The 24,979-nt window shown below is 44.4% G+C and overlaps 1 protein-coding gene across 5 annotated transcripts in view; it reads left to right on the top strand.

Moving 5' to 3' along the window:
- Positions 1-23,805, top strand: part of ches1 (checkpoint suppressor 1) — a 65,483-nt gene extending 41,678 nt beyond the window's left edge. For 3 of the 5 annotated variants that reach the window (XM_075458614.1, XM_075458615.1, XM_075458616.1), the window contains 4 exons: positions 1,800-1,951; positions 10,192-10,250; positions 18,249-18,357; positions 19,945-23,805. In XM_075458614.1, coding sequence (XP_075314729.1) covers positions 1,800-1,951; positions 10,192-10,250; positions 18,249-18,357; positions 19,945-20,494 — 870 coding nt within the window. In that variant the 3' untranslated portion in view covers positions 20,495-23,805. The remainder of the gene's footprint in view (positions 1-1,799; positions 1,952-10,191; positions 10,251-18,248; positions 18,358-19,944) is intronic. The other 2 variants (XR_012768808.1, XM_075458617.1) reach the window with 2 other exon arrangements.
- Positions 23,806-24,979: the final 1,174 nt, after the last annotated feature.

The raw sequence follows: 24,979 nt of genomic DNA, 5'->3' as shown, positions 1-24,979 counted from the left end.
TTTCTGCGGTCGTTTTCGCCCACCAGGTAACAGAGCACCTGCTTTCAACTGCAGCGTTGTTTCTGGGCCAGCAGGTGAGGAAAAAAGGTCATACAAATCACAAAGTCGGAAAGGAGTTAAAGCAAGGGGGCGGAGAAAAGAAATGTAAACATTCTCTGAGAATACAGGCACACATTTCCAGAACTAAAATCAAAATCGAAGGAGGTGAAACCGGTGACGTGATTGCATCTTTTCAATATTTAGCAGTAAACTTGCAGGTATTTTCCATTTAGCTAAATCCAATTGCAGGATTTGATTTTATTACTGCTGTATGCGATCCATTAAATGCATCATATTGCCCAAGCAATAGCGCACCTTGTGGCGTGATTATGTTCGATCCAACCATAAAAAAAAGTCTCGTCTCGGAAATTTATCGTAAATATCCAGGTTGTTTTCCCTAAGGGTTTACCACTTGAATCTCAGCGAATATTCTGCCTTTCTCTTCATACATTTGTGACTTTTTTTCCTTAGAATTTAACTACTTGATTCCCAGAGAAACCAATTCATATATATATAAAAGTTTTATTTGAAATTAATAAAAAAAAAAATATTAAAAAAATCTGTTTAAAAGTTTGATTTGCAGATTCACCATCTCAGAATTTCTGAGGTTTTTATTTATTTTTTTGCATTTTTAAATGTCAAATTCTTGTTTTTTGTCTCCCGGTAAAACTTGTCATGCTCGGCTCTGTGATAATCATTTTTTTTCTTGGTTTACGACTCTGCCAAAGTGCCATCGTAGTCAGTGGGGCAGTGAGGGAAGGCAATAAAGCATTTGACTATCCTAACAGCTTAAGGGCAGCAACATGACCCGGATTTCTCTTACATTTAGTCACAAAATGCGCCGGGTTGAAGGGTTTAATATCCGCAGTAATGGTTCGCATGCGCCGCTCTGGCTCTTAGTAGAACGCATGTTGTAACAACAGAGAGCAGAACTCTGCAGTCATGACATCTTCCCACCCGGTAGCATGTACCTGTGTCATATCACAGAGGACTTTTTGTATTCACTTGGTGTTCTCCCCCCTAACACGTCCTCCCCTGTCCTGTCATTCTCGGTCTCCGCTGCACGCGAACTCCTGATTTTGCCACGTTCGGATGAAAGCACAGAGAAGGCTGTGAGAGGCACAGCCGGGGATTGCGTTTTCATGGCGGCCTCTCTTTATAATCTATAGGCTGGCTTCACTCAGATCGGGGGCCGGCGGCTTCATTAGGTGAAGGGGAGGCTGCTTTGATCTAAAAATACATGCCATCATCGCCTCTGGAGTGGAAAAAGTTAAAGAGTTTCCTCGTGTCTTAATCAAAAAGAGCCTTTTATTTATTTATTTATTTATTTATTTATTTATTTCCAGGAGAGGCTGAGGATCGGAGAAGGCAGTACGGTGGCAGCGAGGAAGTGTTAATTCTCATTCCTGGGAGTGTTATCTGTTTTGGGATTATGGGAATGTTGTTCTGTGGGCGGACAGTAATCTGACATTGTTTGAGTCTGTAGATGCACAGGTTGTTGTTTTTCTCAAGGTCCTTCTCTCAGTGGGAAGGCAGGATTGTTGTGTGAACAGGTGGTTTTGGTCAATAATGTCCGGACTCTGAGCTTGTGTGTGGGCTCTCCACCTGGTGGCTCGGGTCACCGTGCTGTGCTGTGTTTGTGCTGTGCTTCGAGGGGGGGCCAGGGAGCACCTCCATTAACAATTCTCTCCTCTGTCTTTCCTTCCCCACTCTTTTTCTTTCCCCCTTTCTTGCGATCCTTCTCCCTTTCCCTCTGTCAGAGCATAGGCAAAGGCTCCCTGTGGTCCATAGATCCGGAGTATAGGCACAACCTGATCCAGGCGCTGAAGAAGACGCCGTATCATCCGTACTCGCCCGGCCTGGCCGCCCCCTCCACCTCCCCACCCACACTACCACAGACGTTTCACCACAGGTAAGACGGACTATCTGATCCACAGACCGAGGAGTGGCTGTTGTCACCATAATTGATGAACCGGGATCGTTTACTTTGCAATTTCTGAATTCAGTATGAACCGCTCATAATGTTCAATGGAAAACCGAGCGCCACAGTGGGTCGGGTGGTCTTGAGCCCCCTTTCATTCCTTTATATTTTGCTTCCAGGGAGCCAGAACCTTCCTGTAACCTTTTAAAATGGTCTTGCACTTTAAAAGATGAGCCACAGTTCTCCAGGAAGGTCCTTCTGAAGGTCTTCGAAAGGTTTTTCTTTGGACGTTGGCTGCTTTTTCACTCATTTTTCAGTCCAGTCTGTGTACCTGACTATGTTGAGAGGAATGTTTTGTTTAGCTTTTTTTTCTTTAGGCACTTAACACTTAACACATTCAAGCTAAAAAAAAAAAAAAAGAAAAGACACTCAAGGGATGAACCAGTGTTGTGTCTAACAGACCTTTGGCACTTTGTTTTCAGCAGCCTGTCGGAAAGACATCACCCCCCCCATTTATTTTGACAGACATAAAATAGTATTTTGGAGGCAACATGGGGATTCCCAAAGAGCTATCTGAAAACGTGGAGTCTTTAAAAGGACCGAAGAACCCGAACAAGCCGATCCTGAAGGCTACTTAACGAAATAACAGGAAATGGAAAGTTGCTCCTACCAAATTTTGACTTTCAAGCTTGCCGGTTTTTACAAATTGTCCTTCCATTTACGTTTGGTCTGGTTTAAAAAGTCACTGCACCTATTTCCAGGATTTTTCCCTTGCAACATGTAAAGGAAATGAGGGGTGACTTGAGACTTGGACACAAAACTGTAAAAAATGACAACACAGAGCATCCAAATCATTGTGATGGCTGTTCACTTTAATGATTACTCAATCGTTTAGCTCTTAAAGAAGCGATTTAAACCCCGTTCTGAAGACTTTGGAAAAAAAAGCCTAATACTGATTACAACTCTGGGGGTTTGGATTGGTCTTCTCTGTTACGTACATCGTAACTTAAGTTCAGACAGTTACAGCCGATGGAAGAGAGTTAAAGCAAGATCGTGCAGTTAAGTGAGTTTTTTTTTATTTGTTCTATCCGTTGACCCTTAATTGCTCCAAGTGGCTGGACTGTTCCGCTTCACCATTTTCCAACAGAGAAAATAAAAGGAGAAGTAAAAGCTCCCAGGATAAATAATTCTGATAAAAGTTGCTTTTAGTATTTATCACATGTAAGTGGATCTTCAAGAATCAAAAGAAAACCAATCAAATGAGGACTCCCGTGCCAATATCCAATTATAACATAAAACCTACAGAGTACACTCATCCACTCCACTCTCTATCCTCTCCCCATCTGTCACTCGCTCTGCACCCACTCGCTGCAGGCGTTTGGAGCTGACCTCCTCCATCCTCTCCTTAAATCTTTTCGCACACTGTTTTCATGCAACAACACCCCCGTCCCTCCCTCCCCCTGAGGCGCATCGCAGGTAAAAAAAAAAAAATCAACAACAACAAAAAACCACCTTCCTTTTTTCTTTTTCCCTCTCTTTCTCCACGAGTTCGCTCCATCGCCCCCACCCCCTCCGCTCTGCCTCTCCTCCAGCTTCTCGCACGCCTCCTGTTCCGCTCCTTTCTTTCCTCCTCTGATTCCCACCCCCCGCCCCACATACATTGCCTCTAGCGGGGTACCGTCCACTTCATCATCTTTATTCATCCCTGCTGTGATTTATCCACCCTACCCCCACCCTCTTTCTACTCTCTCCATCACTTCATCATTCAATTAAATCCTTCTTTGTCTACATTCACTTTATTCTCCAACCTCTCGCTGTCCACACGCCTCGCCGCAGTTCACCTGTGTTGTTTCTCTTCCTCTCTTCTACGCTTCCTGACCCCCCCCCCGCCCGGTAACTTCTCAGTATCCTGCCCTTCCATCCACCCCTGTGGACACGTCAGAGAGCACTGCCATTAGCTGTTTCTCCTTTTTCTTTTTACTTTCTTCAGCCTCTTCTCTCCCTCTCATCCTCTGTCCAAACACCCCAGCATCGGCAGCAGCAGCAGCCCTCCACCCCACTCCCCAGCTGATCCGGGCAGGTTGGCTCGCAGAGCCAGCGGACTGTGTAAGACAGAATAATTGGTTCACCATAAAATGTAAAAGTGTCATTTTGAACAATGAGGTATGGGGAAGTGGAACAAATTGGAGGCTGGATTCGGAACACAAGGGAGGTTGGAGGGGGGAGGCATGGAGAGGCAAGACCTGTTATTTGCATGGTGACACACACACACACACACACACAGAGTGGGAAACGAGAATATGTGAGCACGTTTCTTGGTTAAACTGGAGCTGGAGGTCCATCGTGATGCAGCACCTGCGCCGTGTGCGTTTGTGTACATGCCGCATGCACTTCACTTACAGCATATAGTTACCGGGTATTTGATCTATGAAATGTCCTTCGCAGGTTCCCATCACATCAGGAGAGGTTTTTTTAGTGCCTGGTTTTCCTCTGGCAGTAAGTCCCAAACTCAAAGAAATTAAGGCCATTGTTATAAAACAAAAAAAAATCGATAGAAACGCAAGAAATATTAAAGCTGCAACCTCAGTGGAGATATTCTAGTTCAGTCACTTTCCATTTGTCAATTAATTTAGTAAATGTCGACATTACAGGTTAACAGGGTAAAAGTTCAAACTAATCAATATCCCCATGGAACTACTCCACCCTTCGCTTACACTAGACATTATATTTTGTGTTAATAGCTGTGAAATTTTCAGTTCAGATATCCCCATTAGATTTTATTCGATTAAATTAGAACTCATTTGGTTGAGTTTCCTGTACAAAAATTGAATAATATATGAAGTTAGGCTGAAAGCAACACTAAAGCAGCATGCGAACCTTAAAACTATGTGCTTCTGGCTTGTTTTGTAGTGCAATGACCTTTGTTAATGCACATTCTCGGGCCTGAAACTGCCCTAGAGCGTCCAGGGTTTGCGATACTGTGGTTTCCAGCCCCGCACCGCACCGCCTTGCTTTACGGTCCCGTGACATTTTTGTGGGCTTTTTTATGGCGTCTTTGTGGCCTCTTTAACATGAAAGCAAATCCATGTGTGCGGCTGTGGATGTGCAGGGCTGGCATGAAGGTTCGTTTTCATGACATCCCACAACCGTTAGGTGGAGCCAAAGAGCACAAAAATGCTCAAATTACCTAGTTTTACTTCAGAATTGATGTTCCATGTTGTAGATGTATTAGAATCAAAGTTCTGTTACCGATGGCATTTTGCATCTCTTGTTTTTTTCCACTTTACAAATCTTAAAAAAAAAAAAAAAAAAAAAAAAAAAAAAAATTTGGTAACTGCTTAGGAAATTTTTAGCATTGAAAAAGAAAAAAAAACGTGAAACATGTATGAATGCAGGAAACGAATCCCTCCTCAGAATATGGATGGCCCTCGCACACAAAGCCGAGAATCTGCTGTTATGGGATAAAATTATTATAAAATTATGGGATTTGTTTGAAAACTCACGCCGCCAGACAAAAGATTATAAGACTTCATCACTTACATACGGATTCCCAGAGCGGACGTGGTACGTATAAACTTTTTTTTATGGTTTTCTTGAGATAATGAGATAATTATGTTGTTAACGAGTTATTTATCTCGTTACCTCGAAAAAAAACGATAACGGCACCTCTCGTGCATCATTCGGTAACCATGGAGACGGCCTGGTCCCCTCAGCTGGTCACTGATGAAGTTGACTATACCAGCAGGGTCACTGAGGTGTAAACGCCTATTGAGCAGCAGTCGAGCCAGCTGTCTCCGGCTACTTTATTCAGTTTTCAATGAAAGAGGGGTAAAAATGGGTACACCTTTGCCAGCAATACATATAAACACATATAAACAGGGGCGGACTGGGGAGAAAAAGTGGCCTCGAAAACCATCGGTAAATTAACTCGTTAACAATGATCGTTTTCTCGAGATAACGACATAATTATATCGTTATCTCGAGAAAACCATCAGAAAAAAGTTTATACGTACCACGTCGGCTCTGGGCTTCCGTACTTACAGGTAAAGAATTAGAACAAATATGTCTCTGTGTGGCCCTGTGATGGACTGGCGGCCTGTCCAGGGTGTACCCCGCCTCTCGCCCATTGACTGCTGGGATAGGCTCCCGCCCCCCCGCGACGCGACCGACGGATTCAGCGGTATAGAAAATGGATGGATGGTTGATAGATATGGCGGGAAGTCGCCAAGAGATCATATATTTTTTTTTAAGTTATTACTTTTTATATAGAGAAATAAAAGAGATTGAGGGGGGAGGTAGAGATATGGAGGTTTTCTGTTTAAATACTTAAAGTAGCAGCACAAGACCACGTACCTCAACCAGGGCTGAATTGAAAAAAATTAATAAATAAAATGTAAATCGTGGATCCAAATCTGGAACCAGAACAGCCTCAGAAGTTAATCACTTCAAACTTGGACCGTGCCCCCGCTGTTTGAAGCTCAATGAGTAATCCCGCTAACAAACAAACAGACAAACCGAGACCAACCACATAACCTCCTTGGCAGAGCTAAATGAGGCATTGTCTGGTTAAATATGTGCTGAACTGCAGACATTTCCAAGAGCTAGGCCCAAGTACGTTTTTTTTTCTTGTCGCGGAGGCAACGAATGCCCCAAATCTCAAAACTTAACTCCCCATGAAACAATCCCCCCCCCCAAAAAAAAAAAAAATGTCTCTGTGATAAGAATGCTATAAGCACGAAGGGAATAGGTGGCCTCAAGTACGGTTCCACATCAAACGAGCAGCTTAACAACAAACCTTTTAATGCAATGAACCGATTTATGCAAACCTTTTTTTTTTTTTTTAAGACCTCCACAGTTTGTCGTTTCGTCCTTGATTGTGAGAGCTTTCTAAAAGGGTTCTTTTATCTGCTCTCAACATAATACAGGCATTTTTGAGTCTTTTTTTTTCCTTTTCTTCCTTTGTGTGTGTATCCTTACATTTTTGGAAGCCACAGGCTGCTTTGAGGGTGGAAAACCAGTCAAGTAATTCAAGGTGTGCTTGAAATGCACAGTACGCACAATACGATAGCAATTTGTAGCAATGGTGCCTCTTCAGGAAATAATTTGTTGCTGGGTCCACAAAGCAGGTTCTAATTGGCTAAAGTGATTCATTTTTATTCATGCAAAGGTCATTTCAATTTCCATTTAGAATTCTGATACAGCAAAATAAAACGCTTTTCTTAGAAATCTTAGATTAGTTTAGAATACGTCCCACTTGGACTGTCGTGACAACAGATCTTTACTGGACAGTTATAGCCAAAAAGACTTCCCAATGTCAGTTTATCGCGATATCGATATTTTTTGTTTTGTTTTGTTTTTGGCAATTGATTCGGACTTAAAGTAGGAGGTGAGGAACTGTGAAAAATGTGAAAAAATCTGCAGTCAATGACATTTTGACCTGAGATCAAATCACGATATGATCGTGCGATTTATCAGCCCGTTTTTTCCAGATTTCGTTCTTTAGATTTCACGATGATCACCAGTAGACGTGCACCGTGTTCACATTGTCTTTTCCAAACGGTTCTCTCAACACATGCAGCCCTCAAACCATTCGGTCTTCAATTGAGAAGGTCAATCTGAGTCTGGAATTATGAGGATACTTCTTTAACAGCGGAGAAACTGTGAGCAGAACTTTGCAACTGCTAATTCTTTCATTTAAAAGACAATAAAGTTAAAGGCTTTGGCAGAAAACACTACCGTCCTGCCTTTACCTTTGATATTCATCCAGCCTTTTAACGACATCAAGCCTTCAGCGGGACTAAAGAAGCCTCCACAAGGAAGTACAGATCATGTGTTACAGCCGAACGCCTGAAAGACTTTGCATTAGTTGTGGAAAGTAGAGACGCACATAATAACCCAAATGTCTCGTGTTTCGAATAAGGTGTTTTGCAGTTCACTTCAGGTGGATCCTGGAGCTCAAGTCCAATCAATATAACATGATATCTCTCTCAGGAGCCCTCACGCTCAAGAACGCTATGTATGGAGTGTAATGACTGTGAATGGCTGCACAGCGTGTCTATTATGTTAAGGTCAAGGACCGTCTCCAGCAGTTGAACGCAGAGAATGAACGAATGATGGAGATAGATAGGAAGGAAGTGGCGGAGGAAAGGAAGGGTGGGGAGGCTGAGGAGTGCTGGTGGAGGGCAGTTTACAGAAGGAGCGCTTCTTTGTCCTCTGCTGTTTGTCGCTCACACCTCTCGGTTTTTCATGGGCTATAATAACTCACGCCGCACTGGTCGACCCCCACGTGCAGCTTGAGCTCCAGGATGCGAGTGTGTGTGTGTGTGTGTGTGTGTGTGTGTGTGTGTGTGTGTGTTTATCCAATGCATGCATTTTCCAAATGGGTGATAGGGAGAGAGAGAAAGAGACGGAGCATGCTGGGTAGGAGGTCAGCTCCGTGGTGCATTCCTTCACACCCCATCAGCATCTGGATGAGAGGAAGAGGGGAGGGAAGAATGGATGGAAGGAGGTGTGTCTCAAGGGGGGTGATGAGGAGGAGCTCTCGCCATCCCTCTTTCCCTTTTTGTTTTTTCCTCCTCCTCCCCTTCCCTCCCTGGGAGAAAAGGGACGGAGGAAGATGTTGACTGCAGGAGAGAGGGGTGATAGAGCAAGCGTCTGCTATGGGTTTATCCCCCCTCGCCCACAACATTTAATGCACAGGGTTGCCTTAGCAACGGGAACGCCGCCATGGCAACACGTCTAGTATAAGTCAGGTGCTGTCGCATTACAAAGCCATTTGTTGAGAGACGGAAAGGAGTGAGAAGAGGGGGGGTGGGGGGATGGTGGGGTGGCAGGGAAAACAGACAGGCTGTTAGCGCAGGAAAAATATGTTATCGCCGTGGCAACGCAATGTGGCAACTCTCCATGGCAACAGCAGGTGGCTCAGGGCTGAAATTTGCGCTCGCTTGCTTTCGCTTTGCTATTGCAGTGTGTGTGTGTGTGTGTGTGTGTGTGTGTGTGTGTGTGTGTGTGTGTGCGTGCATGCCTGTATGTGTGTCCATCTCTCCCCTGCATCTGGTGAGGGGAGAGCCGCATCACAAGCGCAGACATCCAAATCCTCTCAATCAGCAGCTTCAGAGCAACATAAAACACAACCTGCTTCCACAAAGGAAGCTCTGCTGATGAGTGGAAACAAGTGGGACTCCAGGTGTTTTGTCCTCTGTTTGTGTGTGTGTGTGTGTGTGTGTGTGATATGACCAAGCCCTATCCATGCTGTCACAGACTGTGTAGGAGAACAGCCTGTCTGACTACAAAAGGGGAGGAAAAAAAAAAAAGAAGGGCCGTCAGTTTAATGGAGAGCTAAAGACCACTCAACCTGGAAAAGCTCTTACAGCCTCTTTCTCTTTTTTTCCTCCCTCCGTCCATATCCTTCCATCTTTCTCCCTCTGTCTCCGGCAGCAGAACTGTGCCTATTGTGTTCTTGCGTGAGCGGATGTGTGAGTGAGGATATCTCCGTCTATGTGAGAAATGCATGTCATTACCTCCCTCATTAGTGGTGCAATGATCACTTAAAGTGAGTCTCTGGCTTTGTGTGTTCCTCTGTGAGTGTGTGAGGTTTCTATGTGTGGTGGTGCTGGTGGGGGGGACTTCGACAGCTTTGTAGGCCCCAAAAACCAAAAAGCTGGACCCCGCAAGTGTTATCGGCAACTGTAGCATCAAGACTTTGACTTAAGGTTAAGAGGAGGGAGGCTGCTTCATGTCACTTGAGAGTCCCCACAAATAGAGGAAGATACGGATGCGTGCGTGCGTGTCTTCGCAGCATGCTGACACAGCCGTGTTTTAACGTGTCGCACCGTATGCACATCTGTCTGAAAGTGTGTTAAACGCACGCTCATTGATGAGGGCTGTGTGTGAATGGGCCAGTGGAGGGAGGTGTGGGGTTGTCATGAGAAATTACCCCCATGGACTACAGTGTGGAGGCTGTAATTCTCCGAGGTAATCACAGGGAATAATGGCAACAGTGGGACACCCGGGATTCTAATCACTATAATCAGAAGCATTGGCTTATGGGCTCAAATTCCTGCCTCGCTATCTGCCTCGTGATGAAGCCGGCAGGGCTGGTTGGCTGCTGCTACGTGATCAAATGATTGACCAGTTTTTTTTTTTCTCTTTCTCTCGTTCTCCTCCCCTCCCTCCCCAACCCCCCACCCCACCCCTGCTTCTTCTTCTTCTTCTGCTTCTTTCTTTTCTAGTCCTCCATTGTGGTCGGGGAGTCCCCTCTTCAGAAAGAACGGAGGAGTTCTCCTACAAGGTACAGTTTCACCTCCGCAAGTCTTGTACTCTGTGCGACTCTTTCTTTCTTTCTTTCTTTCTTTCTTTCTTTCTCTTTTTCTTTCTCTCTGTCCCTAAACCCCCCACCCCACCCCAACCCCTCCCACCCTCCCTCCACACTCTACGTATATGTGCCAACTCCAATCATCTCAATTCCAAATCCCTCTTTTTAGAAGTGCACCTTGAGAATACAGAGTACCGAGTTCTGACACTTGGCTCGCCGCCAAAAGAGGGAATGCTTTTTTTTTTTTTTTCCTACAGAGGCGTACTTGAAAGTTTGTTTTCTTTTTTGCTTTAAAGAAAGGATTGAGACACAACAAGAGAGAGAGAGAGAGAGAGAGAGAGAGAGAGAGAGAGAGAGAGAGAGAGAGAGAGAGAGAGAGAGAGAGAGAGAGAGAGAGAGAGAGAGAGAGAGAGAGAGAGAGAGAGAGAGAGAGAGAGAGAGAGAGAGAGAGAGAGAGAGAGAGAGAGAGAAAGGGAAAGAAAGGACAGGAGAAGAAAATCTGAGCTTCAAAGCAGAGATTTGGGAGCAATCCCATCACTTCCTCCCCTCATTCATCACAACATATGTATAGTCTCACTTCCTTTTCCTCATATTTCCCATTATTCCTCTCCTCTCCTCATCTTCCCACCGACGTCCTCCCTGGTGGCCGGACAATAGTTTAAATGGACATTCAATCCCAATCAGGGAGCACTCCGGGAGCTCGCTGGGCCGCAGAGCCCTAAATGGAGGGGGAAATGGATACATTAGGCGTCTGCGGCGAGCTCTCCATCGCCGCTGATAATGGAGTAGTAATGGTCAAGAAGCCGGGGGGGTTGGGGAGAGTGCCTGAAAACCTGGACTCCCTCTGGACTCGCACAGTCTGGGTGATGTGTCTGAGCAGCCGGACAGATGGACACATAGATAAGGAGACAAGTCAGGGAGGCTGACTCAGAGCGCACATGTGTGACAAGGAGGAAGAGGGAAAATTTGTTTCTGGTTTTTTTTTCCTCTTAAGGAGAGCGCAAGTATGGTCAGTTGTGACATTCGGAGGCAGCAGGGAGAAAGAAAGTTGTGACAGAAAGCCAGAGGCAAAGACAAGGAAAAGAGGTTTTTTGAGGAGGGTAGAGGAAGGTGCTGTTCATGCCCTCAGTTATTACTTCCACCTCCCATTCCCAGAGCTTTCAGAGGTGCTCTGCTCTAAGCCGATGTGGGCTGAAACCTGCCTCCACCTGTCACCCAGCAGCAGCTCAGAGGCAACACGAGGACAGTGACTTGGAGTTCTCCTCTCAACCCCACCTCCACGAGCCCAGCGGTTCCCCATTCAGTTTGCTCTGCTGGGACTGAGTGATCTTTGTTAGCATTTAGGTCAGAAACGTTTACCTTATCGCAGAAGTAAGATGTTAGGTATGATAAAGCAAATATACTGATTTACAACGCTGTTCAAAGGCATCGACCCACCCTTCATCGATTCATATTTTGCCTGTGAGGAGCAAGACTTCTTTGCAATCTTTTGAAGTGGTCTTAAGCGATACATCTCCAGGCTCTCTGAAGGTCTTAAAGTTTGTCTATGGCACGTTTCCTGCTTTTTCACTCATTTTCAGTCCAGTCCTTGTACCTGTGTTTCTTGGTTTGTTTCGAGCATAAAAAAGCCAGCTAACTCAAGGGATGAGCCAGTGTTGTGACGAAGAGTAACAAACAGTTTTAAATCCCATCTTTACGCACTTTGTTATTAGCAGCCTGTCATAAAGACGCCAAAAATAAGTAAAAAAAAACAACAAATACAAGACGTTTTTGCTTGAAATAAGCAAAAAAATCTGCCAATGGAACTAGTGAAAATCGGCTTGTCAAGATTTCTTGAAATAAGTGATATTTGGGACTTTTGAGATAAAAGTGGTCTTGAAATTAGCTTAAAAACCAAATGTCAAAAAAGCTTGTTTCATATGAAATCTGACTCAAAACTATTTGTTTTCAAGACTTTTTCATTTAACAAGATATTCCAGATGTATTGTCTTCAAACAAGTCCCTATATCTGGCTGAAATAGTACTTGTTAGGCAGTTGTGTCTTATATTAAGTGTAATGAGATATTTTGACTAGAAATGAGACAAATTTACTTGGTAAGACTTTGATTTTTTCCAGTGTTCAGTTGCATCTGCGATAAATGGCAAAAAATAGTTTCACAGACATAGAATAGGATAGGTAGTGTGGGATCATCTTGACGGGGAATAAAAAACAAAAGGCAGCCAACATCCAAAGAACAGCTGTAGAACGATTCCCGAAGGCCACTGCAAGAAATGACAAGAAAGCTTCTCGAAGAGGGTTCAGGCTGTGTTGGAGAACAAAGGGGCTCAGACCAACAGTTGACTTTCAAGCCTGTTAAGAGTTCAACAAACTCTGCTTTTTGCCCGGTGTGCTGCATTTACATTATGTTTGCACATTATGTTTGATAAACTGCTGCACCTGTTTCCTGTTTTTCTGGCCGGGTGTTAGCGCGATGGAGCGAACGAGCAAAAGGTTACGACACGTTTAAGGAGCGCGATCAGCTCTCTCAAGTTGGTTCGAGTGCGTTGCCAAGAAAAGGTGGGAAGGTCAAAGTGCGTTGCCTGTTTTAAAAGGCTTGTTAATTTACTGTGATCAAGTACTGCTTTTACTTTGTCCTCCCTCTGCAAGTTATACCCCATGTCAGTCAGCCGGCCACTTGAAGTTGCAGATAGACAAGCCAGTTAGCCGTCCAGTTAAACTGCCAGCAACTTCATCCCACCAGCAATCCAGCCCGTCAGTCAGGCAGCCGGTCAGACAGCATTAGTATGCGTCCTGCCCTCAGACTCTGTTCTCCGTTTAACACACAGCAGCCGAGCAGGCGAAAAAGAAAAGACAGGGAGGAGGTGTTTCAAACGGTTGCATTCTCAAGGTCTGCCGGGGGTGACCTCTGAACCTTTGGACTGTGTGTGTGTGTGTTTGTGTGACTGTTTGTTTGCACTCGGTGCCTGTGAGCTGCACTCCTCTGCCGGCCGTGTGGAGGCTGCAGGGCCATGTGGAACTCATTTAGCTGGAGAACAGAGGAGGAGCAGTGTGGAGAGGGGAGTTGGGAAGGGGCGGGTGGGGGCTCACTTTTTTTCTTTTTTTTTGCTTCGCTCGCCCTGGAAAACAGGCGGTCGGGCAGGGAGACGGGCAGCGGGCGAAGATGCAGGAAGCAGACGGAGAAAGCAGAGCAGCTGACCACACGTAGGAAAAAGACAGTCTAGGGGATATTTACTCTCCAGGAAAAAAGACACACATGCAGTTAGACCACTTCTCTTGTAAGGTCATCCTTTTTTTTTTTTCTTTTCCTTTTTTCTTGTGTCTGTTCCCATCTGAAGTGGAAAGTTCTTTTGTTTTTCTTGTTTGTTTGCTAATAGCTTTCAGCCTGTAAAATCTAAGTCTGAGATGGAGCGGTACTTTCGGAGCACACCGCCTGGTCTTCCTCAGTCTCGTGTGCCACCTCATCTCCACAGCATATGTCCCAGGCTTTTTTACCTGCAGAGACAGCATGCACGCTCAGTTGGAGATGTGAGTCACCACTATACATAGAATGTGAGCGAGATCAATACAGAGAGGGGGGGAAAAATCAACAAGAGGATTGAATTCAAGGAGGAAAAAGAAAGGTTTACTGAGGAATTCAAACAGCAAAGTAAAAAAATGATGAAGGGGGTAAATGCCTGCGCTTATACTGGAGAGCTGTGTGTGCAGGCGCGTGTGTGTGTGTGTGTGTGTGTGTGTGTGTGTGTGTGTGTGTTTGTGTGTGTGTGGAGGGTAAACAGTGGTCGGGAGTGTGTCGCTGAGCTATGAGAGGCCATTTCAGACCATTCCTGGTATTTCCTTTCTCGCCTTTTCTCTCTATCACTTTCTCTTCTGATGCATGATCTACCACTCTGTGGCATGTGGAAGGGGAATGGTTGCTATGGCAACCCAAAGCCCGACTCTGGAGTGAGAGGTGGGGAAGGAGGGGTGGGTGCCTGTCAACCCGGGGAGACCTAATGCACTGCCCACACACACAAACACACACACACAGAACCATGCAGCAAGTGATCAAGATTACAAAAGAGACTCTGTGCAGGGACTTACTTATAAGGTTATGGAGAGCAGAGCTGGAGATATCAGGGGCAGAGCCACGCTAACTGCAGTCAATAAGATTACTGTGGACACAGCTGGCCAGGGAAAAACCTACAAAACACACTTACGATGACAAAACCACAAACAACTCTGTCATAATTCATCTAGCGTTTGTGCCTGCGTGCGGTACAACACGGAGCGAATACACGCGACTGTGTTCTGTGGGGCCTCGCCATGACAACTTGTATGTTTTAATGAGCTTGTGGCTCCGAGGGCAAATTAAATTTCTCCTCATGACATCAATCAAAAATGTAACGTTTTTTACTGAGATTTAACATAGAACTAAGCTTTAGCTGCGGTATAAATCGACACGGTGGTACACGAGTGTTGGGATTTGCACCTTAACAAATGCTTCTGCGGCAGACACGAGCAAACAGCGGGTCATCATTTGCCAAACACAAACTGACCCCAGAGATGAAAATGACAGCTGTTTTAGTGCACTGGGATGGCTGCGGTGAGCACTCAGCCTTGAAAAATGGGAGCTTTTGGCTCAGTTGCACTCCTCTCCCCTCATTCAGATTCAGAAGAGTTGCAGTGCTAAAATCTTATAAGCTACGTAGACGTTCCCGCTGCTCTGCCACAGTTCAGTCCTTAGCAGAAGTAGGACATCAGTGGAAAGACGGTGACTTCACAGAAAAATCCGAAACAGCTCCAGGAATGTGTTTTTTATTTGGAGGTTTTTGAATCTTTTCTTCAGTTCGAACTTCTTCTTTTTTTTTCTTTAAGGTGGATTTTTATTTTTTGTTTAAAACCAGGAAGTGGACCACCTGAAAACTATAAATTGAACCATTATTTTAGAATTAATTCTCCCTCAAAGTAGGGCAATTTCTTTTCAATGATAGCAGTGTAACTCTTGAACCATTTTCGTTTCTTTTTTTTAGTCCCAAACATCATTTGGAAGGGCAAAATAAGAACTAATTTAGAAATGTCAAGGAGGGGCTTTGACATTTTCGCAGGTGTGCTTACTCAGTATCTCAGTGAGTTAGAAGCAGCTAGTTAGCTAGCTCAGCATAAAGAGAAAAAAGAGCGGGAACAAGCAATATCTGTCTCTCTCTCTCTCTCTCTCTCTCTCTCTCTCTCTCTCTCTCTCTCTGTCTGTCTGTCTTTTTATTGTCCAGAAAGTTAAGAAAAAGCTCAATAAAGAATGTGTTTCATCTTGTTGATTTAGTCCATACAAAACAATCAAAGAAAAAAGCGCTCTATTTAACCTGTTTTTGTTCTTCATGCCTAGCTAAACTAAGCCGCTAGCTCCATCTGTTTATGTAAAGTACGTTCAGAAGAAAAGTACCGATCTTCTCATTTAACGCTCTCTCTTTTTTTTTTTTTTAAATAGTCAGTTCATTCCCTGATAAAGGCTATTCTTTGACTGCACATATAACAAAAACATACATTTGTATTTATTGGGAGGTTCTGACTGTTTTCTTGAATTCTAACATATTTTTTTACTCTGAGACACGCCGGTTTAGAGACAAATGAGTCCAGCTTTTTTTTTTTTCCCCTATTTTTTTCAAATAAATGATTAGCAGTATAATTCTTAAACTCTGTCTTTTATTTCATAGTCCACAACCTCAATTATAATGACAAAAAAGGAGTCTGATTTAGAAATGTTAAGGAAGTGCTTTTACATTTGTAGGAATGTGCTGACTCTGTTATTTGCTGAGTTAGAAGCAGCCAGTTAGCTTAGCTTTGCAAAAAGAAACAAAAGACGGGGAACTAGCTGATTTAGTTTTGTCCTAAAGTTTAAAAAAGAAGCTCAGTGAACGGTGCCCTGTTTCACCTGTTTCTGTTATTCTTGCTAAGCTAAGCTAACAAGCTGGCTTTTTCTCCATATTGACTTTTCCTGAGAGAAGTTTTCAATATTCTCATATATCACTGCATATATATATATGTAATCTTAAAACTAAAATTGCTGTAACACAGCTGCCTTGATTCTTGCGTCAACCAGCAGATAGAATGCTTCAGATGTGTAAACTCAGAGGTCCAACTGTCCCTACAGATTTTTTCGAGTCTAGCCAAGTGGGCCTCACAAGGATAAACAGGGATTTGCTACAAAGCAGCTCCATCATCCAGGCTGTGTGTTGTGTCTTCCGATAGGTTTTATTTGTGTACCATATTCGTGGGATTTTCCTCAATGACCTCTCTGTGTTTGGCTTTATTTGCGTTATCCTTCAGCATGGTGGCCACATCAGCTGGTGACAAACAATATCAGTGGCTTCCTGGTTATATTAGAGGTGGACTTATTCATTAGTTTAACCAGTAAATTTGTTGTGCTTCTCAACTTATAGTCACCCAAGTGATATGTTGATATTTAGATGAAATGCCCTTTTACTATTCCATTATATGCCCGTTTCCTACTCAGGTTTACCATTTTTAAATTGGCTCCATTGCTGGATCCCTAGTTGCAATGCTTGGCTTTAACACATAGGATTTCAGTCTTTTTAATCATGAGATTTATTAGGGATTTAATGCATGTCAGCTAAACACCAGGTGGGCACAAAATTGGAGCAATAAGGCATTTTGTTTTGTCTGTATAAAGTCCTGTTAGGTTCTTCCCTTTACTTTTAAAATGAGTTGCGTCCGTTTGGTACGCGTCCTCCTCCTCCCTGACCAAGGCTCTTCTCGCCTGGTTACCGACTCAGACGAGATGGATGACTGTTGGAAAAGACACGCAACAGACATGCATTTGTTGAAAACGACTCCCTCTTTTATGAAGCCCACTTCCCTGGGGAATATTTTGCTGTTCTTCTGGTCTCTTTTCTGCCTCTAGCCTGATGTGGGAGATCAACTTAAGGTCTTTCGAACTCTTAACTACATATTCAAGTTAAGTACCACCGATGGAGGTAAAAGAAAGTCATGCCTTTAAACACAGCTTGAATAGTTGGTCAAGTACTTTAGGACATTGGAAGAAAAAAAAGAATAGTCGCACTTGTTCGGCTGTTGAACACAACAAATAATCAAATCAGAGCCATGAAATACCTGATTTACATGGATTCAATGACTGTTTGCTTTCATCATTATTTAATGAGAAAGTTTTAAGCGAAACTGCTGCAAACACATTTTCTAGCCGCAGCTTGTAGCGAGCATGGGCTGCATTAATCAGTTTTATGTCTTTGTTAAATGGATATCTTGAGATTTTGCCAGGCTGGTCAGATGAGGCCTGACATTTGAAGTTAGATGTGAATATTGAAGTTACTGTAAGTCGCAGTCTTCATTTAAATCTCCCAGCTTAGGCTTTGGTACATTTTCACAGACATCTCGGACCATTTTATTGCTTTATTGTCTTTTTTTTTTTTAGTTGGGTCGGTTAAGAAAATCATTTGCAAAATGAGCGAAAGGCGAATGGATGACTCTTGGTTACAGCCACATGTCTAAGAAGTGAAAACACACCTGTATGTTTATGATTGTGTACTTTTCAGTAGTCCGTGCCATGAAAATACACTTAACGAGTCATTTTTTTTACTAAGTTCTGAACAAAACATTGTGTCCCTTCAATTAGTAAAATCTGCAGGATCCCCCTTTAGGGTCCAGCGGCTGCTGTTCAGCCCGCAGCATCAGACAGGCTGGATTTAGCCGAGCCCAGCGGTCGTTGGTAATTGAATGAATCACAGCCGCCTTAACTCATTTATGACGCTTTCCCGCTCCATTTAACCTCGCCTTGCTCATCAATATTGCCCTGTTGGCCTCCTTGGATGGTCGGTGAATTCTCATCGAGCCGCTCCTGCCGTCTTATCGAGGTCCGGTCAAGTTTTTGTCCCCCCCCCCTGCTGTCAAACCGATATGTGTTGTTTTGCTCGTGACTGATGCCTCAACCTTCTGTCTCAAGTTGCTGCGTTTTTTTCTTCCAGTTCCTCGTGGTGTGATCCAAAATGGCGCCCGTGTCAGGAGCCAGGCCCTCTTCCCTGTTATCAGACCTCTGCCTGTAAGCCCCGTGGGGAGCAGAACCTCGGCCATAAGGTTGGTAAACTTCGCCCCTGTTGCCCTCAACCATGTAATTAATGTCAGCCTGGGTTTTCCCTGCACAAACACGTTCCCTCTCAGACACACACAGACACACCTATACCCTTAGAAAGAAGAAGAAAAACAAAACAAAACACACACACACATAAAACAGATGCAGCACCAAAATTTTCCACTGATAGTTTACATAATTACATCTTTATTGTGTTCAAAAGTCAGAGGCATTCACACGCTCCCCGCTGCGTGGAACATTTGATCCAGGTGTGTTTATATAACGGTCTCTCACACACAAACAGGTTTATTAGAGGGAGAGGCCTCATGATTCAAAGAACATTTGCAGCATGCATGGACATGTACATCCATCACAAGAGCATAAGAGTATGATGGTTTGCACTGCATAATGAATTAAACATACCCAAAGACTCACTAAAGGTATGCAGTGAATATTTGATCAGTGTAAGGGGTGCATGTTTTTTTTTTTTTTTATTATAAGATATTAATAAGCTAACCCTCTCTTTCTGAAGGAGAGAATGTCTGAGGGGAGAGAGCACACTGCCGAAGCTACCGGTGATTTATGGGTTGTCAGGACAACTCCCCCCCCCTCTCTTCCTGTCCCTTTAATGCTTTACACAGGAAACACTCCCCTGCCTAATAGAGCTAAATATGTGATGCGGTATAATGCAGAAGCTGATGCGCTGAATGGGGTGACTGCCCCCGCGTTGCTCTGACTCCAGAGTTTTCAGGGTTCCTCTTTTGCCCCGAGCAAGTTTAACAAGTTTAACAGAGAATCCGAGCAGCTGATTGTGCGCTGCGTTGATTGAAACATGCACAGGTGGCAATCCGACGATGCGCCTGCTTATTTCTAAAGGGGAGAGGCTGACTCTTTCTGGAGATGCAACTCCAAACTCCATTTTTTGTCCCCGTCCAACTCAATTTACGTGGATCGTTTTGGTTTCCTTCTTCAAAAAACAAAGAGCGACACGGGGCAAAGACGTTTTTTAACCAAATAATTTAAATTCATGAAGTTGTTTTTTAGCTTTTGGAATAAACAGTCTGAAGTGAATCAGAAGCGAAAAGACCAAACAACACTTTTGAGCAAACTTTGCACGATGTCCTAATTTCGGAGGACTTAATCTTTCCCCACTCTGAAAAGAAAAACCGCTCAGAACTCCGACTGTGACACAGCACCCCTTTAAACTCAATTCAGAATAGAAAGAAGAGTGCCACTTGTTAAAAACTTGAAAAAAACACTCGTGTCAACACAGATTTAAGTGGTCAGGTTGAATACCATTACAAAAACAGATAATCTTGCCATTTGTTAACACAAGTGTGATCAATCTTCACATTTTGGCAGATAAAATGTGCCTCTTGTATACGGCTTAATGTGGATGTTTAAAGAGAAAAATATCGATTTTAAAGTACGAATTTGATTAATCGATTAAACTTGATTTACATCCGACCAGAGAGATGTGCACATGAGGCCCAAGTGGCAGTTTGAAGGTTAGAAGTTATCACCGGGAACTTTTTGTGTGAGTCTCCTGGCTGACAGCATGGAGTAACAGTATTCTCTCCCGCTTCATGCAGATCATCCCTGGGAGATTATCTAACCCGAGGACAGGACAGCCCATCCTGCTACTCTCCACCGCCGTGCGGCGAGGACCTCCAGGACGACCACACATACAGCACCGCCAAGTCCCCGAGCAGGCTGAGCCCCTCCCAGGCCGCCGACTCTCCCTCCCCTCTGGACGACGACGACATCATCGCCGTGGAGATCCAGTCAGACGTCAAACCCGAGCCCCGGGAGATCCCGCTGGATTCTCACATCGCCACTGCCGCCGCTACCTATATTTCCCAGCAGCCCCTGCGCGGACAGAGACGTAGCTCGGGGGCGGGAGCCGGGACTCTGCCGGGCAGCAGTTTGCCCTGGACCAAAAACCGAGCGAGGGGGATTAGCGACACGCTGCCGCTGAAGAAGCGGCGCGCGGTGGAGAAGCCGCCGGAGAGCGACGACGAGGAGATGAAGGAGGCGGCGGGGTCGCTGCTCCACCTGGCGGGGGTGAGAGCCTGCCTCAACAACATCACAAACCGCACCGCCAAGGGCCAGAAGGAGCAGAAAGAGGCCCTGAGAAACTAAGACACACACATAGAACAAACACACGGCCATGCAAGACGCACACACATTACAACACACACACACACACACACACAGTACAATACACAAATAGGTCAACAGGTAACGTTACTACAGCATTAGTCTCAACTGACACTTGTCATCTCCCTCTATCTATCTGCAGGGCATTAGGTGAATCCTACTTATTTGTGGCAATATCAAAAATCTATGTTTTCCTACATGTTCAGCAACACTAACATCAATGGGTATTTCTCATGTGTCTATGTTGTTTTTGTTGTTTAAAAAGGGGATGCAAGCCATAAAAGAAGCCTGTTTTGTCACTAATTTGGACAAGCTGAAAAACGACAAAACTGAGTCACACTGAGGAGCGCACAGCACGGCGACCGAGGACGGCCGTTTGTCTTTACCTGTTTGTTTCCACGTGAATCTGTAGCAATCTCGCAGCGAGGACGGCGGAGACTCGGAGCTCTCGAGCATCACTCTCTTACACCCACGAGCACAAATGTGAGACTGTGCCAAAGATTAAGCGACCAGGTTGCTTCCATGTAGCCGATGCGACAGCCGGGGGGAAGAAAAGGAAAAAAGGAGGAGAATTTGGGAAAAAAAAAAGGAAGCAAGCGGGATGCAAAGCGGTGAAGAGCCAGAGAGAGTGACCTTAAGTGTCAAAAGGAACGGAAAACCCAATGTGATATATATATTCATGCACTTAAGATTATTTTACGCCACTTATACTAAAAGCATCATGGGTAAAGACATGGTTTATTTCAAGAGCACTCATAGTATTTAAGAAGAAATATATTAAAATGGGAAAAGAAAAAAAAAAGGTCATGTTTATCACCAGAGAGATGGATAGTGTGCCGGGTCTGAGGCAATATCTCCTTCATTTTGTTGTTGTTGTTGCATAATGTAAACGTCCTGAAAACTTCCTCAGTACTTCTGTCCATAGACGTAGACACCTGGTATAGATATCATAGCTGCCGGTAGCTGCCACACCTTTCCTCCTTCTTTTTTTTTTGACACTGTCGACAAAGCTCTTTACATGAACTGTGGGTTTTTCTGTCCGATTTCCGTTTGGCGTCTGTTTACCCCTCACTCTACCCTCATAAAGATATAAGCAATTTGTCCCGCGCGGGCAACTCTGTAAAAAGGTTAGAAAATATTTTATTTTTTTCCTTTTCTTAATTGAAGCAATTTGACCTGCAGGACTTTTCTCAGTTATATTGCATGGGTGCTTGTAAATAAGATAAAAAGCAAATCTTTTTTATTCAAAGATCATGTAAGATAAACGATGTATTTAGCATGAAGCATGACTTATTTTCATATAAACCTTGATCCTAGAGGAAAGAAAAAGTTTTTGTTTGTTTGTTTGTTTGTTTGTTTGTTTGTTTGTTTTTTCCCCACCAGTTCTTATACCTGTGATTATAATGGAGGTTTTTTTCTCCCTTTTTTAAAAAAAAAAACTAATCTTCTTTTGGGTTCTTTTTCTTTTTACTCTGAGCGGGCTTTTCAAAGACACGTCTTCAGGGAGGAATGTGGGAGATCACTCTGCAATTAGAGCCCCCTTTCCCCCCCCCCCCTTACCTCCCAGGGGGTCGCCACCTCTGGGCTTCGGGTTTCGGGCTACGCTTGGCCAGCCAGCAGAATCACCTCTCAGGGTGGTGGGCTTCCGTCTTTCTCCTGCCTGTACAGTGATTTTTCGGTGTTCAGTGTTAAACACCTCCCCCCCCCCCCCGTGTCACCCCGGAACACGTCTGTGGAGTGTGTGAGTTCGTGTGGAACCCCAGGAACACACACACCCTTTAAACATTTGTGCCTGCCTGCCCTCAGCCCCTCTGTTTTTACCCGTCTTTATTTATAACAGTGTTTGTTTTTTTGCTTTGGGTTTTTTTTCTTTTCCGTCTCCTCCAGTGTGTAAATGTAGCCTACACGTTGTCCTCACTTTCCATTGGCATTGTTCCGTGTAAACGTGTGACTCGGATGGGCATGGACAACTCTGTATGCGTCCTGAATGAACCTCGTATCTCCAAAAAACAAAAGAAAAGAAAAGAAAAGAAAAGAAAAAAGGCTACCTGGAAGATATGGTTCTTTATTTTGGGGGGGTGTTTTTGTTTTGTTTTTTTTAGATGTTTTGTGACCCTGCAATGCACATCACAATGCCGACTGGATTGGTGGCTTTGAGCGTTCTCTTCATCCAAACGCTGCACTGCCACGCTGTGCTAAAAACGGGGGGGTGCACAAAAGGGCTCGTTTTTTTCTCTCTCTTCCGCAGACCCGCCGAAAGAAGCGGCTCTGTGGGGCGCAAACTAGGGCGGGGTGGGCTTATGGCAGCGGAGCCAGACGAGGGTTTTTCTTGGAGTTTGAATAAGACTCCGAGCGATTTGTCAGCGAGCCGAGCGGGAAAAGCAATGCGCGCACCATCCGCTGGTCCAGTTTCTGCCACCTGTAGCGCGCCTCGCCGGCTCTGCGTCCTGCACGTGTCCATGCCGACGTGAAGGAAAGAGGCTGAAAGGAGACGGCGCCTGCGCTGTGGTCCGGGGCCCAGGTCGGGCACTTTGCTGAGTTTCCGTGTAACGATCTACAGTTGAGATCAGTTCAGCTGGCATGTCGACAGGGAGAGTGTGTTGCTTTCATATTCTTCTTTCCCCCCCGTGACTCATTCGTTAGTCCTTGGAAAAGCAGCGACACTTCAAGATCCACCTGCAAAGAGAACTCCACGACACTGCCTGAAAAGCTCCCCAAAAACAAGTGTTCGTTTAGAAACCTGCCAAAAGAAACGCTCTGAAAGAAACTGTTGCCATTTCTTTTTTTTTTTTGTTTCCTTCACCGGTGTTTTTACTTGCCTTTTTGTCTTCTGTTGAGCTTCTGAAATGATCTACGATACTGCCATGTTTTGAAGATTCTTTTTTTTTTTTTTTTTTTTTTTCGTTTTTGGTGACCGTCTGAGCTGAGTATTGGAAAGCCATAGGTTAGAGATGTCAAAATGCAAAGCTGTTATTGATCCGTGAGAGGCGATGCAGAGTCCACCCGGGTGTTTTTTTTTATTTTATTTGTTGTTGTTGTTTTTTGTTTTGTTTTGGGGGTTTTCCTTTCCGGTTAAATGTTCAGTTTTTCTCCTTATCGTGCAATCACCATTGCCAAAGAATGATTTTAAGACCGATTTCATCACTACATGTAAATATCAACGTTGTCCAATACCGTGGCAAAAAATATATAAATGTTGTTTTATTTTGTTTTTCCATTTTCTGAGAAACTACAATGATGTTTATGTGATGTATTGTCTTCCAGTTGGTTGCAATAATAAAAAGTACAAATTGCAGAGAAGAACTTTGCCTGTTGTTTTTTTCACGGATGGAAAAACAAATGGTATAGGATCTCCCCAAACTGAACGGCTTTCTTCTCATCGTCTGAAGTTAAATAGAGTAGAGGATTACAGGAAAGAATATTCCCACTGTCCCCCTCCTCCCTCACAGCGCCACACACTAACCCTCATTCACTTGTAAAGGGCTGGCTTTGTGAGACTGGAGACTCTTTAATTTGCTCTCAAGCCTGACCCCAATCATTAACCTCGCATATTCCCATCAACAAGGGTCTTATCATAACCATGCCTCCTCTGCCAGTTAATTATTCATTTACTTCCTCTAATCATTTAAGTTCAATACTTCTGATTAAAGTCAAACCCCTCCCCTCTCTCAGGGAGAGAAGTAAAAGAGTTTAAGTGTACCAAAGAGTTCCTCGGCGTCTTATCAATCTGAGAGGTGCCATTTCAGAGCCGTGTGGCAGTGGAAGCCCATTCATAATTGAAGCAGAGACGAGGCTTAATCTCGAGCCAGTGCCTCCCCTGTGCAGCACGCTCCCACCACAACACAACTGGAGCTATAGCAGCTCCTCTGTTGCTATGCAACTACAGCAAAGAGGATAGGAGGGTGGTGTGTGTGTGTGTGTGGTGTTGGGATGGGGGGGGGGGGTTGAGGAAAAAAAAGTGCATTCTCTAGATCTTTAGAGGGCATCGTATTACTCAGTTACAGAGACGGAGGCTCAAAGGTAGAGACGCCATGGCCCAGCTTTTGTTGTCTGATCACATCTCAACAAAAAAAAAGGCGCACAAGCGCGGATCTGTCACACGTCTCCAGACATTTCTCACTTTTGTTTTACAAGTGAAATCAAAAGCATTGTCCTCAGCGGGGACCAGGGAGGCCTTTGATTCCATCTCGGGGAGATTAATTCTAGTAGATGACCTTCTGTTTTAGAGAAGCCACACTGACGTGTTAAGTGGATTGCTGCAGCGAGCGCTGTACGTTCCCTTGGTCTATAGCATCCATATCCACAGAATGACCAGCAAAGCAAGTTTCCATGGAGACTGAACTGGAGGTAACGGTTCTCTTGTCAGCTCAAATTTATGGCAAAGCTTTATTGTTTCTGAACATTCCCCCTCTTTGGTAGTTGGGGCCTGGTGCATTTTAGATCAAGCAAACAGACCCTGTGGGTGCT

The sequence above is a fragment of the Odontesthes bonariensis genome, chromosome 24 (assembly GCF_027942865.1).
Source record: "Odontesthes bonariensis isolate fOdoBon6 chromosome 24, fOdoBon6.hap1, whole genome shotgun sequence".
Taxonomy (NCBI): domain Eukaryota; kingdom Metazoa; phylum Chordata; class Actinopteri; order Atheriniformes; family Atherinopsidae; genus Odontesthes; species Odontesthes bonariensis.
Note: the sequence above shows the minus strand (reverse complement) of the source record. Positions and strands in the feature narration are given on the sequence as shown.